This window comes from Neltuma alba, unplaced genomic scaffold, assembly GCF_004799145.2.
Source record: "Neltuma alba isolate B1F8T4 unplaced genomic scaffold, ASM479914v2 tig00011202_pilon, whole genome shotgun sequence".
Lineage (NCBI taxonomy): Eukaryota > Viridiplantae > Streptophyta > Magnoliopsida > Fabales > Fabaceae > Neltuma > Neltuma alba.
In genome coordinates this window covers 354,767-372,784 of record NW_021635926.1, presented here as the reverse complement: position 1 = coordinate 372,784, position 18,018 = coordinate 354,767, and the positions used below count along the sequence as shown (strand labels likewise).

Below are 18,018 nucleotides of genomic sequence, written 5' to 3'. Positions count from 1 at the left end.
TATTACCAAAATTCCAGTCTCACTCAAAGGACATCAGGATCAGCATTGTCGGAAGTTGCATGCTGGCCTGCGACAAAATGTTTGCATTTTCCTTTTAATTAATACTTGTGATTGTGATTCGGCTGCTTTCTCTAAATTAGAAAGTTACAAAAGAACCATAGAAAATCTGCGGAACTTTTATATTGATTAACTTACTAACACTATATATAAGTAATAATTAGTTCTCTGTTTTCTTTATAGTTTATCTGCCCACCGCATCCGTATTCAAAGATGAACACTGGGCACTGTTCTATTTGCCAGTGATTAGTTAATATTACAACTACAGCTCAGCCTTCATAATTTAATTGTTTCGTATGCATTACAAATCCTTCGTTTTGCCCAGTCGGTAGTTGGACGAGCCTCGTCGTATCATATTGCTCTAATGAATTAAAACTCACCGACTCGCATCATTTTAATCATGGCGTCCACTTACTAATTTGCATTATTATTATTTTTAACAAAATTTCAATTATTTTCTTTTGCTAGCGTCTTGTCATATATTCTTTATCTGTGAAATCATGATTATAATTAATTATAGTTTGTGGCTTAATTGATTCTTCTCTTTGTCTAGTTATACTCTTCCATTATGGCCTCCAATCTAAAAATCTAGGGCATATGTTGTGTTAATATCGATACTGACACTGTATTATATATACACTACGATGTTCCACTTTTCCTAAAGAGGACATGGAAACCGTGAAGAAGTCCCAAGCTAGTTTGAGGATTTTAATGGGCTAAACAGTGTTCATAATGCTTGTACTACGGGAAAAAGTCAATTCAGTTAGTTTTGAATTCTTTATTAGGAAGATTGTTATGTAACAGTTAATTCAGTTTTTATTTTCTTTATATTTTAGAGACGAAGTAGTGGTTAGCTTAATTATAACAACATGTTGATTATTTTGGCATGGTGACTATATCAGATTTGCGTGTGTATAAAATGTTGGCGGGAATGGTTCTCTGAAGAGTACAAGAAAAAGAGATGAAGAAGAAAGCGGTACATGATGTTTTCAAGGCGTGGACAGCACTTTCCTTTAGGCTTAATTTACCCCCACCTAATCCTATCTTTGAGGATGCAAGTTGGGTTGACCGATGAATTTCCTTCAGGATACAATGAAGACCCTTGAATATGGATTGCACTTCCAAATTCAAGCAAAGACAACAATGGCTTTTACAAAGTGATAATTTGACTCTATCTCTGCGTGTACTCAAAGATAAAAGTAATGAGTTTGATCTTAGTGTTTGTGTTGTGTTGTGTTGTATATCTCTCAAATGAAGTGAAGGTGGAGGTTTATATAGATCATAGAATGATGCCTTGAAGAGATATCTTTTGGAATAAAACCTTATTAAATAAAAGGTCACAACTGCATGTTGGTTCATTAACCAACATAATTTAAATAAATACAATGAATTTGGTATGTAGATTCATTTAATGTTTTAACTTCTTACATAACCCTTTATTAAATACAATGTATTTAGTATGCAGGGTCATTTAATATTTTAACTGCCTACATTAACCTTCATATAAATATATTAATTTATATGAAGACATAACCCTTCAAATAAATTTATTAATTTATATGAAGACATAACGCCTCATATAAATTTATTAATTTAATAAATTTATATAAGGATATGACTTTTCAAACACACATCTCTTCATTTTAAAAATATTCCAACATAAAATTGGCCTTCTAAAAACAGATCCATATTCCACTGATTCGGAATTAGCGAGAAGCTTATATATTTATGTATTGGGAAAATGACATTGAGGTCCCATGGAGAAGAAAATACATCAAATAGGTCTCCTGAAATCTCATAATTATTTTGAAGTCCCAAAGGGACTTAGATGCAATTTTCAAAATGCGCAAATTACTCTCTTGCCCTTCTCCTGCTATCAGAAAAAAAAAGACGGGAGAAGTTCATTTGGGTGAGGATTTCCCATGCAAAATTATCATGGTGAAGCTTTTGTAAATGCGAGGATTTCCATGGGTAAAGAAGATGTTGAAGCTTCTATAAATGCAAGGAATATGACAAATCTTGAGGTGTGAAACTTTCTTTTCTCTCCTCTCCTACCTTTTTTGACAGATTGTGCATTTGTTTGGGAATGGGAAATCAAAAAATCATTTTTGCTTTTGGTATTTCAAAGCTTTTGTTTTTGGTTTAGGATTCAGAAGTTAATGAATGGAAAAGCTGGGTTTTTGGTTGTTGTGTGTTGTGATTTAAGTTGGGTATGTAGAATGATCATGGGTGCTCTGTTTTTGAGTTGTTTTTGCATGGTTTTCCTCTGTTCTGACGTTAGTTTAGTGGCAAAGGAAGAAAAAGATGAAGGTTAGTGAGGGTAGAAACCCTTAGCACGAAATGAGATTGTGTTGTCAATCAGGCTGCGATTGTTGTCAATATGTTCCGCGACACTTGTCAATGTAACTCCTTAAGTTGTCAATGACAGTTGCGTGCTTCTTGATGCAGGTTTAAGTTACTGATGGCGAGTACGTCTGAAAAACATCTATTTTGTTTTGTTCACATAGGAGGAAAGTTTATAAATAATGGAGAAGATAATATGAGATATGTGGGAGGTTGTGTAAGAACAACCAATGTAAAGGAGGGCACAAGTTATGAAGAATTGAAAGAAACTATATCATCAATTGCTGGAAAAGAAAGCAACTCATTTCCTCTGAAATTATCAGTTGTGTTTGATAAAAAAACTTTTGTGGAGTTGGTAGATGATGATGGGGTGGAACATTTGATAAAGTTCAGTGAAGAAAGTGGTCATGTGTATGTCGAAGAAAATGAAAATGAGGACCACATAGAAGCAACAAGGGATAATACAATGGAGGAGCAAGATGTGTAAGTATAGTTTAACAAAACTGTTATTGTGATTTCTTAGTATGTCAGTTGTTACTATATTACTACCAACTTGTCAATGCATGCACCATGACTTGTCATTTTCTGCAGGATTGATCAATCATTTGGAGGTGTCAATGAATTGTCTATGTCTCCACCTACCTTATTTGATGTGATTGGAGAGCCACAATCAATTCCTTGTGCTGTTGAAATAATCCCAACACCTACACCACAAATGAATTCCACAAAATAGAAGGATTTGATTATTGGAGAAGGACAAATATTTCCAAATGCCGCAACTCTCCAAAAAACATTATACAAGTACAGCTTATGCCATAAGTTTTCGTACCTTTTCATTAAGAATAATCAGCAAAAGATTATTGTAAAGTGCAAGGTTAATAGTTGTCCATGGTATATGGGTACATATTTAATGGGAGCACATCAAGATACTAAGTTTTTAACTATCAAAACGTACAAAAGTGAACACATTCATCATGCACAGGACAACTTAATTGTACCTCACTCAGGAAGGTCAAATTTAGCTACTTCAATTGTGATTGATGACTTGAGGTGTAATGTTGACAAGAGTCCTAATGAAATTAGAAAGGACTTGTATAAAGAATATGGAGTGCAATTGAAATATACTCAAGCATATAGGGTTAGGAAGAGAGCAATAATAGAATTACATGGTCGAGTAGAAGATTCTTATAAGGTAATCCCTTAGATGTGTAAGAGACTAATAGAAACTGATTCTGACACAGTTGCAAGATGGGAAGGCGTAGATAGCAACCGATTTGAGAGGCTATTCATTGCATACGGATGCTCAATTAAAGGCTTTGTGGAAGGTTGCATACCAATTATTTATATAGATGGATGTCATTTGAGTGGTCCTTACAAAGGAACTTTATTATCAGCTTGTGCATTTGATGCAGACAATAAGTTGTTTCCTTTAGCATATGGTATTGTTAGCGAAGAAACAAATGATGAATGGACTTGGTATCTATAGATAGGGCAGAGCAAACGGTTAATCGGTTCGGTCAGTCTCAATAACCGAAATAACCGAATAACCGAAATGATCACGATGAAGAAACCGAACCGAAACCGAACATAGTGAACTAACCGAACCGAAATAACAGAAATATATTCGGTTCGGTTAGTGGGCTTATTCGGTTATTGGGCCCTTTATTGGGCTTTTTTTTCTAAGTACTATTTCCGGCCCATTATGTAGAAGAAGTCCAAATAGTGAGAAATAATGATTTTTTAGGCTCTTTTTGTACAAAGAATTTGGATATTTGAAAGATATAATAAAAGTTTTAAATACCAAAATCAAATATATCAGATTACACACTACATACATTGTGAAACAGAATAATTATTAAAAAGTCAATGACAAGTTGCAAATTTAATATCCTAAAAACACCATAAGTCCATAACATCCACAGAATTGTAAATATGGTTGAAAAAAAATGAACCCAAGGCCCAAGCGATCTGAACATTCACCAAGACACCAACAACAAATTTAACAACACCATAACATCACGAAATTGTACATACGCTGGAAGGAAAATGAACCCAAGCGATCTGAGAAAGACATTAACCAACAACAAATTTAATATCCTTGAAATTTGAAAACACCATAACATGCCATGAATATGAAAATGGGCGCAGCGCAGGTGCTTGAGGATCTGACAAAAACGCACACTTCATGACTCTCAATGAACAAGAAGAACCACCATCTGAGAGCAAAAACCATTGATATGAGGAGGAAGACATTCACCAACAGCTACAATTAAACAAGAAAATTAGAGAGTGCACAACTTTAGAGTTAAAGAAAAAACAAACAAATTAAGCACAATATTTGTTTACTCTTAAGTTTTTTCCTTGTTGCACCTATAGTATATCAACAGTTGCCTCTAATGCAATTTTTTGCAAATCTACACAAAGAAAAACAAAATTAGACTTCATATATCATAATAAATCAAGTATTATATTATTCTTATAATGTTTTAAGTAAAAATAAAATATTACCAAGTTCTATCTTTTGGATATCATCATTCCCTTCTTCTACAACATGTTGAATTGAGCGTCTAAGCCAATCTTGAGCACAAATTAGAGATTGCACAGTTTTAGGAGTTAAAGAGCTCCTAAATGAATCTAGAACTCGTCCTCCAGTACTGAATGTAGACTCTGATGCAACCGTAGAAATTGGAATAGCCAAAACATCTCTTGCCACTAGAGAAAGAATAGGAAATCTAGGACCATTTAGCTTCCACCAACCTAAAATATCAAAATTATCTTTATTAACCTCAATTTCTTCATTCAAATATATATCAACCTCAGTTCTGCTAGTTCTTCCACCAAGACGCTCATTCATGAACTCTTGTTCCTCAATATCAAGCAATTTTCTAACTTTCATAGCAGGATCATCATCTTCATCACAATTATCTTGTGTGCTATGCAATGGCTCCTTTTCAGATTGGGTTAAGGGGGAAAAAGTGTGTTTGTATTCATTATACAAAGAAATTAAAAGCTCTTTAACATGCTTCCCCAAACTTGTACCAATTGCACTTGTGTGCATTTTACACAGAGCAAATTGCACCCAATCTAATTTATATCGAGAATCAAGAACAGCAGCAATGTAAAGAAGTTGATTCATCTTCATAGGATCTCCCCAATACTTATCAAATTTCTCTTTCATTCTGTTTGCCATGGAAGCCAACTCCCAAACATCACATTTTGTCCACTCATCCAAAAACCGATATAGCTTATAAATTTCACAGAAAAAAGTATTAGATGTTACAAATAAAGAACCAGATATCCGCACAGTAAGCTCATAAAAATGACCCAACATCATAATCATCCTCCTAACATTCTTCCAATCATCAGACTCAGGCACCCCCTCTTCATCTTGAAGATCAAATCGAAAATAAGGATCTTTATCCTCAAACCTTTTAAAGGCTGCCTCAAATTTTTGAGCAGTCTCTAACATCAAATAGGTAGAGTTCCACCGAGTAGGGACATCTAAGCATAAGATTTGCTTACTTTGAATCTTTTCATCCACACAACTCTCTTTAAACTTTCTCATCCTAAGGGGTGATTGTCTGATAAAACGAACAGCTTCTCTAACTTTTTTCACAGAACTCCCTATTTCTTTCAACCCATCAGTAACAATCAAATTGATTATGTGTGCAACACATCTCATATGCAAGAATTGACATTTCATAATTGAGTGACCCCAATTCACAATTTTTTGTTCTAAATATTGAACCATGACATCATTAGAACTAGCATTGTCCATGGTAATTGTGAGCACCCTTTCAATTCCCCATTCAAGTAGACATTTTTCCATTTCCATTCCAATATCCTTCCCCTTATGACTAGAAATAGGAATGAAATTTAAAATCCTCTTTCTCAATGTCCATGCATCATCTATAAAATGAGCAGTAACACACATATAATTGATTCTTTGAATAGAAGTTCAAGTGTCAGTGGTGAGGCAAACCCTTTGCCTCTTATGCAATAAATAGTCTTTAAATTTAACTTTTTCATCAATGTAAATCCCAAAACAATCACGAGCAACAGTCCATCTTGATGGAATTTTAAACCTAGGTTGAGCAATTGCCATAAATTGCCTAAACCCATCCCCATCAACAAACTTGAAAGGTAATTCATTAGTAATTATCATGCATGATAAGGCTTTCCTAATGGCATCTTGATCAAATTTCCAATTAGTAAGACCCATTTTGTCATCTACATTAAAGTTCAAGTGAGATTGCACAAGTTCTTCAGGAGGGGGCTTCAATTTACAAGCATTCAAATGGTTGTTAAGTGCAGTAGTTCCATTAGCTTTTGAATCACATGCAAGATCTTTTTCACAATAGTTGCACTTACCTCTAGTTTCACCTCTCTCATTCACAAATTTGGTGAAATGCTCCCAAACCTTTGATCTTGGTTTCATGGTTTTTCTTTTTGTAGTCCCACTTGCTATAGGCATTGAAGGCTTGGTTGTTTGAGTAGTATCATCATCCCCAACTTGAGCATCACCCATAGTTTCACCATGAGAAGACATCTATTTTTTTAAAAAAAAAATATTAGTTACACCATCATCAAAGTGGAACATGTTACAGAATTTTCTCTACTGCATCATCAAACCGTTATGAAATAATAAATTGAAGGCTTGTGTGCATGATGGCTACATGAGACTGAGAGGAGATGACAAACGTGAAATAATAAATCGAAGCCTCTCTTTTGTTTTAACATGCTTGAGCTTATTCACCTAACACTAAACATGACTTGACCGGTTGACCCTTCTCCCCTCACTCCTTTCCCCCACTGTTTCCCATCCATTTAAACATCTAACTTTTGTACGTTTCGGTTTTGCCATTTTAACATCTAAATTTGAATCATCGATTAAAAAAAATGCTGTGTCACCAAAATTTCAATGTACCAAAGGCAGAGAAACGCCTTTACATAATTACATCTCTTGTCATTGCAGTAGGGAACCAACAATACAGTAGCCAAAGACACAACTACAAGGATAACCGTATGCAATCAAAGACAGAACCACAAGGAGGAGCCCAATAATTTAACTATTTAAGCACATCGATGGTACCATATTTTCAAAAGCTATGCTTGATTAATTAATTAATAACACAATATAATCAGTAAACTAGAACCTTGTGACGGCGACTCTACGAGCTTATATGAAAACCGGTGGCGAGAGTGAGTTGAGTGGCGGCCGGCTGACTGTAATGTGATGCTCCACAGCTCCAGGAGATTGTGACGATCTGCGATGACCGATCGATGAAGGGAAACTCTGAACCTTGCGACGGCGACGGCAACGGCTAACCCAAGGAGTGTAGATCAGAACTTCCGAGGATAAAGGGAGCCGTTGAGAAGACAATCCACTGTTGACCTGCGACTGTGAGTCTTAGGGCTTAAGAGTTGAGAGGAGATGGGAGTTCGAGAGTCTGGAAGAGAGGGAGCGACTGAGTGAGTGAGTGTGAAACTGTGAATGACGATGTGAGCGTGAGGCCGTGAAGGTGGAGCCGTGGACTCTGGAGCACTGGAGCTGAGAGGAGATGGGAGTTCGAGAGTCTGGAAGACTGGAAGAGAGGGAGGCAGGGAGCGACTGAGTGAGTCACGGACTGGTGAACTGAAGCTTGAACCCTGAAGGTGGAGTCGTGGAGCACTGGAGGCGGAGCTGAACTTTGGGTTGTGTGGGTCACGAACTGGTGGACTATTGGAGTGGATCACTGGACTGGACAGAATGGAGTGAAATGAAAATAATAAGAGGAGGTGGGCCGTGCCCGTGGGGACTAGGGAGAGTGGAGACCAGCTGACCAGGAGAGAAATATTAAAAAAAAAATTCTTTCAAATTCGATTATTTCGGTACTAACCGAATTATTTTTTAGGACACCGAACCGAACACCGATAACCGAAGTACCCGAATAAAATAACCGAAAAAAAAATAATAACCGAAATAACCGAATCGAAATAACCGAATTGAGTTCGGTTCGGTTCGGTTTTCGATTCCAGTTCGGTTTTGCTCACCCCTATCTACAGAATCTGAAAGAGATAACCAAATCAGCACAAGTGACAATTGTCTCAGATCGGAGTAATGCTATTATCGGTGCTGTCAGGGCAGTATTTGATGGTGACAGACATGCTTTTTGCTATCAACATGTGAAAGAAAATTATAGTGCGCAGTATGTGAAAATCAATAGAGGTGTGAGACGAACCTTAGAAAATAACAAGGAGAATGCACTTAATTTACTTGATGGAATTGCATATGCAAGGCATGATAATGTGTTTAATGTTGCAATGGGAAATTTAAGATTGTTTTGTCCTCAATTAGCACAATGGGTTGAATCTCATGGGGATGTGGATAGATGGGCGCAAAGTAAATTTCCTTTTAAGAGATGGGATAACATCACCAATAATCTTGCTGAGTCTTTTAATGCATGGATGTTGAAAGAAAGGAAGCACGCCTTGTCGGTTTTGATACAAGAGCATCAAGAGAAGTTGGCCAAGAAGATGGTTGCTAGCAAAATGGGGATGAGAAGCTGAAAAAATGATGTAGGACCCAATATTGAATCAAAGTTGTCGGAACAAATAGCAAGAGGTGCGTATATGGAGGCAACATATTATGGTGATGACCATATTTCGGTGCAGACAATACGTGAGGGACGCATCATCTATGTTGCTGTTGATCTGATTTCTCACAGATGCACATGTTTGGCATGGCAAATGAGTGGAATACCTTGTCCACATGCTTGTGTGGCAATCAAACTAGTTCACCGTAGTGTGTATGATTATGTAGATGATTCTTACAAGTTGTCCACACAGGAGAAAATATATGCAAATAGCATGAGGCCAATTGCAACACATGATTGCCCACAGCCTGATACACCTACTGTGAGTCATATGCTAACCCAAACATTCTTGCATCCACCTATAACCAAAAGGCCTCTAGGAAGGCCAAGGATTGATAGGATAGAATCTCAGTTCCAAAATAAGAAGGTTTATTATTGTGGCAGATGCAAAGAGCCTGAACACACTACCAAGACATGCAAAAACCCAAATCCCAGCTAAGAACATATTGAAGTCAGCTATTTTTTGTATATGGATGTGAAGAGAATATTTTGTAAATGGGTGTGAAGGAAATTTTTTGTAAATGGATACACAGCACTAGTTAGTTTCATTATTACATGCAACCCCTATGTTTTTTTTGGGATGGGTTGTGAAATATGTGTAGTTTCATGTATATGAAGGTGTAAATGAAAGTTGGCTATGAATTGGCATGTTACATTATACTGTCATTTTAGTTGTCATTACCTACACCCTGCGTTGTCACTAGACTTGTTATGACTTGTCAATCATTGCACTATGACTTATCAATGAATTTGCTGATGTAAGTTGTCAACAACATGAATTCAAGTAACAACCTTTTTTACCATGAAATGATATTTACAATCACTCTGTCATATTATATTTTGGTTGTATGGTCATATATAATCATTATTAATGAAGTGTCAAAAACCTACCTCTCCCTTGTCCCCTATCAATGGTGGCTCTGTGACTTGTAAATGACAACACTGTGACTTGTCAATGGAGCACTGTGACTTGTTTGTGAGAATACTATCCCTTGTCAATGGTCACACTATGAGATGTCAATGGGGCACCGTGTCTTGTCAATGGAGCACTGTGGCTTGTCAATGACAACACTATCCCTTGTCAATAGTTTATCCAGTGACTTGTCAATGGAGCACTGTGACTTATTAATGGCAACACTGTCCCTTGTCAATGGTTGCACTATGACTTGTCAATGGGGCACTGTGACTTGTCAATACACCACTGTAACTTGTTAATGTCAACATTGTCCCTTGTCAATGGTTGCACTATGACTTGTTTGTGAGAACACTGTCCCTTGTCAATGGTCGCTGTTAATAGAACATTGTGACTTGTCAATGGAGTACCGTGACTTGTTAATGGCAACACTGTCTCTTGTCAATGGTTGCGCTAAGACTTGTCAATGGAGCACTGTGACTTGTTTATGGGAACATTGTCCTTTGTCAATAGAGCACTGTGACTTGTTAAGAAATTCTCATATCACTTGTCATTAACTCCTGTTATATTAGTTGTTATTTCAAATAACTTAGGTTGTTAATTTAAACGCAAGGTAACCAATCATAATATCTCTGCACATATAAAATAGAAATATAATTAAAAATGTAATAAAACCCTAACAAATTAGTATTATAATATGTGATGACAAAGGTAATAATATTATAAACATAATTTGATTTGTTACAAAATGACCTATTTGCTAATCATCTTACAACACATATCATGGGCTAAGAGAACAAAAAATTAATCGACTACTCTATCTCCTCTTCTTGGTCTTGCTGTAGTCCGATAGCATCGACATCACTTCACCCCCATATTCATTATTTGGATGGGTAACCAACCACCACAAACAGCTAACCTTCAACTCTTGTAGTTCATCATTAGAGTATCGTGACATTGTATATCCTGCATCATTCGGAACGGTGCCATCCCACTCTTGTAGCCAAGAGATAACATGAACTCCACATGAATCACTACCAAGTAAATTGAATATGTTAGCACCTTGCAATTGTTATTGTAAACAAAAACAACATTACACAATTGAACAGAACAACTACACTTATGTATCATTCTGCACATAGACTTTAGCCCATTTCACTTCATTGTCAATTTTGTCCTCGTTGACAAACAATTTTGGCTTAACAGCACGTAGCATCGAATGGAAACAGTTCATCTGGAAAAAAACACACACACATAATGAAAAGGCATCACCAACAACACAGCATCCTGTAACAAGGCACAGAGCATCCAGTGACAAGGGACAGAGCATCCAATAACAAGTAACACAGTATCTAGTGACAAAGGACAGAGCACATAGTGACAAAAAACACACCATCCACTAACAAGGGACAAAGCATCTAGTGACAATTAACAAAGCATCCAGTGACAACTACCAGAGCATGCAATGACAACTACCACAGCATCTAGTGACAACTAACAGAGCATCCCGTGACAACTAGCACAGCATCCAGTGACAACTACCACAGCATGTAGTGACAAGGGACAGAACATCTAGTGACAACTAGCATAGCATCTAGTGACAACTAATAGAGCATCTGGTGACAACTAACACAGCATCTAGTGACAACTAACAGGGCATCTAGTGGCAACTAATATATCATCCAGTGACAAGTAACAAATCATCCAGTGACAACTAACAACTAATATATCATCTAGTGACAAGTAACACAGCATCCAGTGACAACTAACACAGCATCCAATGGCAACTACCAGAGCATACAATGACAACTATGCAGACTGCTAGTGACAATTATATAGTCATTGACAAGTATAAAATCTGTAAATAACTACTCACAGTTTGTGTTGCCATGAATTGTTTGGGGTCGAACTGCCCTTTATTTGTCCTCTTTTTCTTCTTCTTTACATCATGTTGTTGCTCACCCCCCTTCTTCTTTGTTTCTTCTTCCTCGGCTTGTAATCTCATGAATGTGATGCTATCAACCAACGAGTCAAGGGCGTGGGAGGTCATGGTCTTTGCCTCGAAAACATAACAAAACCAATGATCTTCAAATAGAGTAGGACCAAAAATGAAATCGCAATCCCTGATACTGTATCCAATATATTCAGGTAATATTTCTCTTTCATGGTCCTCTGATTTCCACCTTAAAGGATTCGCCACCATTTTCTGCATGAAATCTGCAGAAAATATATGGTGGTTGACTCGGCCGTCTTTTTCCTTTTGATCTCCAATGAATGTCTTTGTCACTATAGTCATAAACTGAAATTGCTAATACGAAGAAATTACAACTCCTTAGCATGAAATAACTCATTGTAATATTAACTATCTACATGTGACTCACCCTGTCGTCTATCCATCTTCTACATTGGAGACATTGCAACTCACCACGGGTTAGGAAGTATCCATACATCAATACAAAGTATCTAACACAAATGAAACAATTATCAAGTTAGTAAATTCAGTAAATTCTGTAACATAATACAAAATTGGTCACCAAAACATAATACTTACTACTTTTGCTCCTCTTCATTACACCTTGCTGTACACATGGCAAATAAAGCTTGCCTGTCATCAATTGTTCTCTTTTTCCCAACCTTGCTTTTAATTTCCAAAAATAGAGACCTAAGAGCTTTCCCCTTACTTATCACCCTTGTTGATTTCCTCACATGTTCGTTCCCTTCCCCTTGGGTGGCCTTATCCACTTCTTTGTCCTCTTCATCCTCTTCTTCTCTTTTATTGTCTTCTTCATCTTCTTTGTCCTCATTTCTCTTCTCTTTTTCTTCGTCATGTAATTCTTGTCCACCCATCTCCTTTTCTGACTGAGTTTCTTGCTCTTTTTCTTCATTTCTATAATCTTGTGATTCAGATTCTTCTTCTTCGTTTCTATCATCTTCTTCCTCATCCTCTGAATCACTCCCTTTCTCAACTTTTTCCTCTTCTGCTTCAGATTCTTCTTTCTCCTCTTCACTTTCATTGCCACTACCCTCCCTTAGTCTTGACTGAAGGGCCATCATTTCCTCTCCCAACATAGACACTAATCGAGTATATGTCTTTTTGATCTTCTATAGAAATAAAATTCAAAATAGTAAGCAATAGTAGAAAAACAAAAAAAAATGATTAAGCCTACAAGTCCACATACTGAGTGAGTTAAATTTTCAGGATCAAATTTGGTGGATTGCTTTGCCGAATGCAAGAGTCCTTGATTGCTTTCCTTCTCCTCTTTAACTCTTTGCTATACTTTCTTTTCATCCCAATATGGGATAGCATGCTTTACATGTGCAGCTTTTGTTTCTCCCAGTGGAAAATTTTATAGACAATATAACTGCATGTGACATGAATGATAAGTTAATAGCAGCCATTGACAACATTCAGACCATCAAATGACAACAGAAATATACAAATTATTATAACACTTACCATTAGGAAGTATAGACGACCTGGCACATTCTTCTTCTTCTCAGTCAACTTGCCTTTTTCCAATTGTTTCTTGTACACTCTAATCCCCTTATATAGTTCATACAACACATAAGATGACCAATCAAACTTACCCAATCTATCCTTTGTTAATAGTATTACCTTCAACAAATAATCATCGACACAAACACTTGCATTAGGACATAACAACGTTCCCAATGCATACATGACAAACAGCATCTCAAAATTTTCATCTTAGTTCTCCTTAGTCAACAATGATGCTATCTTCTTGTATGGAATATTGCCATACACAATCCTCCACTGCTTGAACACTTCATCTTCATTAGTGACAACTACTTTAATCTCTTCTCCATCAAATGGTAGCCCCAAAAATTCATGCACATCTTTTGCCCTCATTTCCCTTCTCTTCCCTCTTATGCAAATATTTTTTGTTGCAAGGTCAAATGCAGACATAAACTCTCCACACAATTCTCTTTGAATTGTGTGGCAGCAGACTTTAACTAACTTGTCAAAACCTATTTTTTTCAGCCTGTTCATCAGTTCCTTCCTCTCTTTGATGTGCTTGCAAACTTGCATGAATTGTTTTGGTGCACATCTTGTATAGAACGGAACCATATACTTCTTGGACTTGGTGGGAGGTCTTTGCTCCTTAGCTCTTTGACAATATTCCTCCCTTTGTTGTTCTGATAATTTATCCCACGCCTTCCTCACATGTGAATTCCCTACTTCAAGTGATTTGTATTTTCTTGAGCTTTTCTTATAGAATTCCTCCGTAAAAAAGGCATAGCCAGAAAAATTACTACTTTATGCATCCTTTCCCATCTTCTTAACCTACAAAACAAGACCAGTGCACTGAACTTCAATTCTTCTTAAATTCCTAGTAAACTTTTGCAGAGATGCAGAGCTTGCTAGAAATAGAAAAGAAAATTGATTTAAAAGCAGTACGAAACAAAGAAAAAATAACCTGACACTAGAATGAACATGTGGCATGATAACAAATGATGGATCAAACAGCACTGAATCAAGTAATTATTTTCCTGGTTTCCTGTTTTGCTTCTTGTTTCAAATCATATACAAACTACATAAAAGCCTTGATGTACTAACACCAACCATTCATGTTCTTCTTTATTAAAAACCAACCATATATTTCTTACCAAACGACAAAGTTCCAGAGATGAAGTCATCAAAAAACAAACATATATTTCTCACCCAAGGGATTCCAAATCACTTTTAAAGTAGTTTTGTCTTACTACTGTCACAAAGGTTCAAATAATCAGTTATCCAATTTGAAGTAATCCTCTTTTTCAATCATTATGGCTCCTAAAAGACCCTCTTTTTTAATGAAAGGAGGGTGGCTAACTATGTAGATAGATTGGCTATTAAATAGAAATTACTTTCATGGCAGACGGCAAAGGAGAATGCAATACGTGAAGTTCCAACTTCCAAGTCGATGAACCCACACCTACAAACTACAGTGACATAATCTTTTACACGAAAAATTTCCCCCAAAAAAAAATTATCTCATGAACAACAATCACAAAGAAATTGTTCGAACAAGTTAAGAATAGCATACGAGAGGAACCACAAGAAGTATGATTCGGACTTCAAAACCTGGCTACATAAAAGGCCAAGTATAACTCATTTCACCCAAACAAAATGTAATGCAGCGACACCCAATAAACCTGTGAAAGTGAACACTGTCTGTAACCCAACTCAAACACAAAAATGGAGTTCTTCATTACTTACCGTGACAACAAATACTTCAACGATGCTTTTAGACTTCAGTTACGGTCTTCACTGCAAAGATTCCGAGCTCCGACGACGAGGATGATTTCAACGAGATCACACAGTCACTACCCACCACAAGAGAAGAGGCTTTCAACTTGAAATCAAAAGAAAAGAGAGAAGAAACACGGATGACATGTAGAGAAATTGAAACGGAACAGGATATGATTAAAATGGCAATAAAGCTTGGATGAGAGTATGTAAGGTGAGAGCGTGATTTTGAAGTGCAATAGAATAGGGATTCGGTGCGAAATACGGCTTGGAACTAGAAAACAAATTTTGAATCGCAACAAGGGAGGTTTCAGACTACCTTCAGCATATTCGTGCGATTGCTCTCAGGGGGCTTCGGCGCGCAATACGGCTTAGAAGCAGAAAACAGATTTTGAATCGCAACAAAGGAGGTTTCAAACTACCCTTAGTATATTCGTGCGATTGCTGTCAGGGGGCTTCGGCGCGCAATACGGCTTGGAACTAGAAAACAGATTTTGAATCGCAACAAGGAAGGTTTCAAACTACCTTTAGCATATTTGTGCGATTGCTGTCGGGGGGCTTCGGCGTGCAATATGGCTTGGAACCAGAAAACAGATTTTGAATCGCAACAGGGGGTTTCAGACTACCTTCAGCATATTGGCAGAATTGCTATCTGAGGCAATATGGTCTTTTCAAATTTTATTAAACTGCACTGAGGTCCCTTTGGGACTTATGATTCATTAGGACATTTCCAGGGACTTATTTGATGTATTTTCTTCTCCATGGGACCTGAATGTCATTTTCCCTTATGTATTTCCTGCACTTGTAACTTTCAGATTTCTGTCTGCGTTTTCTTACCAGCTCCAAAATCAAAAGCATTTTTAAAAAAAAAAAAAAGAAAAAGGAAAGAACCATTTGAAAAATTTTATATTTGGTTGAATTCAGTTTATAAGTCTTGGAAGCAAGGTTGAATATGTCTGGCAATTATATTTTGAATTGAAGTTAAAGTAATGGGAACATAAAAAAATCCATTCAATTATACTCCTCTCATCCTATTTATAGGGTATTTCCAGCATGTTTCACACAGATCAAGGGAAGCCTTAAACTGCATTAACTCTTCATTAAAATATAACAATTTTCCAACTTTACTCCTATTTAATATATACATCTTTCAAAAAAAAAATTAACTATCTACATTATAATAAATGAAGGACAATATAGTACATTCATGGTAAAAATTTAATGAAGTAACTTATAAATAAGACAAAAAAAATATTCTCTCTCTGCCCTATAAATAGTGCCAGAGAAGTATATATCTAGCTACTCCCATTTAATATTCTTGGTTCCACATAACCAAACACGACCAAACGACGCATAACAGTACCAAGAAATTAGCTAAAAGGAAACCACAAATTAAGACAAAATTATTATATCTCTCAAAAAGTCCGGAACAAGGGTCCAGCACTGAATTAACTGTAAGACAGCTTTCATTACTATATTCTAATGATTTTTTTGGCCAACTTTATGTTTATGTGTTGACTGAGTCCATCAAATAATTAATGTGTGTATCAAATCTTTCATCCACCTTCAATATTACGAGAATTAGATATAGGATGTGCTTTTTTATACTCATTATCCTGTTAGGTTATAAAAAATTTACTATTATCTTTAAAGTATACACATTTATATCATTTTTGTCCAATCCTCTTATCTTCTTCTCTATCCGCCGCTGGTAAATTCTCATTATTTCCCCATCGCAATGAGCATCAACAGATAAATCACTCTTTCTTTACCAACGTTGTATTGCGGCGGCGAAGGGCCACCACTCTTCTTTCTCACAGCCGTAATAGGTGGCGGAGCATGCATAAGGTCGCAACAATATATCAATAACGATAACGGTAGCTAGTGATTAATTACTCCCTTCAGTCTTATATACAAATAACGCTTTCTTACATTGAATTTGTTCTATAGATTAGCAACATACTACCTCTGGTCCTAATTATAAGAGCCTAATTTGAGGAGATTAAGAAAGTAAGTTGAGTTAGTTATTTGTCTTAAATAGGTGTTGTCTTTTCTAAAATATCCTTACTAATCAAGTGTATTAACTAGAACTATAATTATTAGAAGGACTATCTTGAAAAAAATTGAGTAAATATGATAGACAAAATGGATTGGAGTCTTATATTTAGGACCAAAATAAAAATCAAACGGGGTCTTATATTAAGGACCGGAGGTAATATTGTGTTTCTTTAAAAATTCAATACACTTGTTTTTTTTTTTGTAATTCTTACCTCCAATTAATTATAGCCTCTCTTGTTTGTTTTCCCTACTCATTCTTTCTCACTCGTCGTCTTCATGAATGTGGTATGTTTAAAAAATATTATATTTTTTTACACATTGATTGTTTTTATGACTAATTTTAATCAATTTAATATATGTTTTGGCTAGTTGTTACTAATTATAACTACAGGGAATTACTTCCGTAGCAGATAGAGAAAATAAAGCTCCCACTCGAAGGAGAGAATCTTGTAAATCATGCATTTATATATCGTTTTATTATTGTTGTAAATAATATTTTCGAGAATTACGTATGGAACTGAAATACGCATAATTGTAGGGTGGAGATATATACAATAAAAATATAAGAGTTTAGTCAAAAAAGGACGGCTACATATAATTAACAGCGTGCATGTACGAAACCACTCGTAAATGCTTCATAATTATTTTTTGTCACTATGTATAATATCCAGAAGAAATCAATATCTATAATGGGATTTTTATATTATCAAACAATATGCATTTTGGATGTATCTAGCATCCTGACACGCATGCGTAAATAT

General features: G+C 36.1%; 3 protein-coding genes across 3 annotated transcripts; 1 reads left to right on the top strand and 2 right to left on the bottom strand.

Annotated features, from left to right (window-relative positions):
- Positions 1-4,770: 4,770 nt before the first annotated feature.
- On the bottom strand, positions 4,771-6,945 carry LOC114762244 (zinc finger BED domain-containing protein RICESLEEPER 1-like). The gene is made up of 3 exons (XM_028951708.1): positions 6,772-6,945; positions 4,909-5,157; positions 4,771-4,814 (listed from the first exon to the last, which is right to left on the bottom strand). Exons 1-3 carry the CDS (start codon positions 6,926-6,928, stop codon positions 4,771-4,773), a joined length of 450 nt encoding a protein of 149 aa, XP_028807541.1. The 5' UTR covers positions 6,929-6,945.
- A 2,067-nt stretch (positions 6,946-9,012) lies between these two features.
- Positions 9,013-9,474, top strand: LOC114762243 (uncharacterized). The gene has a single exon (XM_028951707.1). The coding sequence runs from the start codon at positions 9,013-9,015 to the stop codon at positions 9,472-9,474; it is 462 nt and encodes a 153-aa protein (XP_028807540.1).
- Positions 9,475-11,068: 1,594 nt separating this feature from the next.
- Positions 11,069-12,649, bottom strand: LOC114762242 (uncharacterized). The gene is made up of 5 exons (XM_028951706.1): positions 12,500-12,649; positions 12,330-12,411; positions 12,132-12,247; positions 11,825-11,963; positions 11,069-11,182 (listed from the first exon to the last, which is right to left on the bottom strand). Exons 2-5 carry the CDS (start codon positions 12,396-12,398, stop codon positions 11,069-11,071), a joined length of 438 nt encoding a protein of 145 aa, XP_028807539.1. The 5' UTR covers positions 12,399-12,411; positions 12,500-12,649.
- Between the last annotated feature and the right edge of the window lie 5,369 nt (positions 12,650-18,018).

Bases quoted from the DNA above. Each gene is read 5' to 3' on its own strand.
- LOC114762242 (XM_028951706.1), bottom strand. From the start codon at position 12,398: ATGTATGGATACTTCCTAACCCGTGGTGAGTTGCAATGTCTCCAATGT. The intron at 12,248-12,329 runs GTGAGTCACATG...TAGCAATTTCAG, and splicing joins GAAGATGGATAGACGACAGG to TTTATGACTATAGTGACAAA. The intron at 11,183-11,824 runs GTGAGTAGTTAT...GTTTTTTTCCAG, and splicing joins AATTCATGGCAACACAAACT to ATGAACTGTTTCCATTCGAT.
- LOC114762243 (XM_028951707.1), top strand. From the start codon at position 9,013: ATGGAGGCAACATATTATGGTGATGACCATATTTCGGTGCAGACAATA.
- LOC114762244 (XM_028951708.1), bottom strand. From the start codon at position 6,928: ATGGGTGATGCTCAAGTTGGGGATGATGATACTACTCAAACAACCAAG. The intron at 5,158-6,771 runs GTAAGTGCAACT...TTGATATTTTAG, and splicing joins TGAGAGAGGTGAAACTAGAG to GTTGGTGGAAGCTAAATGGT. The intron at 4,815-4,908 runs GTAATATTTTAT...TTCTTTGTGTAG, and splicing joins TATCCAAAAGATAGAACTTG to ATTTGCAAAAAATTGCATTA.